Source organism: Apis laboriosa, unplaced genomic scaffold (genome assembly GCF_014066325.1).
Source record: "Apis laboriosa isolate Shangri-la unplaced genomic scaffold, ASM1406632v1 scaffold11_cov152, whole genome shotgun sequence".
Lineage (NCBI taxonomy): Eukaryota > Metazoa > Arthropoda > Insecta > Hymenoptera > Apidae > Apis > Apis laboriosa.
In genome coordinates, this window is record NW_025221020.1 from 227,272 (window position 1) to 228,708 (window position 1,437).

A 1,437-nucleotide genomic window follows, 5' to 3' on the forward strand; every position below is an offset into this window, starting at 1 on the left:
GAGAAACGGAGAAAAAAGAGAGAAAGCGAGATCGGCGTTTTTGTGCACGCTTGGCACAAAAAAATTCTCCCAGATAGACCGATAGATAGACGAACAGGTGCGAGAAATGGCGCAAGCAAGGATATCTGAAACATAAAGCAAAATGGAGGAGAAGTTGGTTTATCGTATCGACGAGCGAAACGAAACTCATATATATATACATATATATACATATGCATACATATATATATAATATGTATACGTATATATATGTATATATGTATATATGTATATATATGTATATACATATGCATATATATACATATATATATATATATATATATATATATATATATACAGGGGACGGACGATAAACGACTCACCTCACCCGATAAATCCTGCGGCCAAGGATATGACGAGGGCGAGAATACCGGTCATCACTTGGCCGGCGGTCGAGACGACGACCGGTTGAGGGGTCGAGTTGGAATGGAAGGTCGCCACGAAACGATCCTCGGCCGTCAATTTGTCCCCGTACCTGTTCAGCAAGTCCAAGATGACCCCGTTGCTCCAACCGAAACCTAGTTGGACCTCGTACTCGCCACCGCCCCCGTGCCCGCCCGAGACGGTCGCGTCGTACTGGGAAAAAACGATCGAGCGTAACCGAGTTGGCGAGCGGCAACGTGGCAACGTATCGGGATTACATCCGTCCGTATAATCATCAATATTACCTTCTCGAACATGCTGTGCGTCTCGTTGTACGCTTTGTAGTTGCTTCGAACCCATCGCTCGCTTATCTCGTAGGCGAGCCTCTGGGCCCACGGGTCCTCCGTCTTGTTCAACGCCATGATCACGAAATATTGAAGTGGTGGCCAAGCGTTGGGATAATCCCATTGCTCGCCCGAGTGCTCGAGCGTGGTCGGTATACCGCCAAGATTCAACATTATCTTGTTCTTCTCCAGATACTTGAGCACCTTGGACACGTACTCCTCCCTCTTGGCGATGTCGTAACAATCGGTCCACAGGGGGAGGATGTTGGTCGGATAGAAGTAATCCCTCTTTATGTCGTTCAACATGTCGTAGTCGAGCCATGCGCCGACCTCGTCGTGCCACAGCACCGCCGTGATCGCCTTCTTCCATTCGGCCGCCCTTTTCTGGTAATACGCCACCTTCGACTCGTTTCCCATCCTCTGATTGTACTGTGCCAGCAGCACCGCGTTCCGATATATTATCGAGTTCAGATCGACCGGGATAATGTACCTCGTTTTCAAGTTGGTCAGATTACCTGAAGAAGAAGAATAGGATAGATGACGGGGTGTCCAAGAGTTGGAATATTCGAATAAGGGAGGAGGAGGAGGAAGAGGGAGAGGAGACGCGATCTCGTCCAAGGGGATTTGAAAGAGCGAGAGGAGAGAGAGAGAGAGAGAGAGAGAGAGAGAGAGAGAGAGAGAGAGAGAGAGA

General features: G+C 48.2%; 1 protein-coding gene across 3 annotated transcripts in view; it reads right to left on the minus strand.

The window, feature by feature from the left end:
- The window catches only part of LOC122719414 (trehalase), a 9,616-nt gene that overhangs the window by 5,266 nt on the left and 2,913 nt on the right, over positions 1-1,437 (minus strand). For 2 of the 3 annotated variants that reach the window (XM_043945186.1, XM_043945200.1), the window contains exons 4-5: positions 708-1,261; positions 368-615 (exon numbers count right to left, since the gene is read on the minus strand). In XM_043945186.1, the coding sequence (XP_043801121.1) occupies positions 368-615; positions 708-1,261 (802 nt within the window). Of the gene's footprint in view, positions 126-362; positions 616-707; positions 1,262-1,437 lie in introns of all 3 variants that reach the window. The other variant, XM_043945192.1, reaches the window with a different exon arrangement.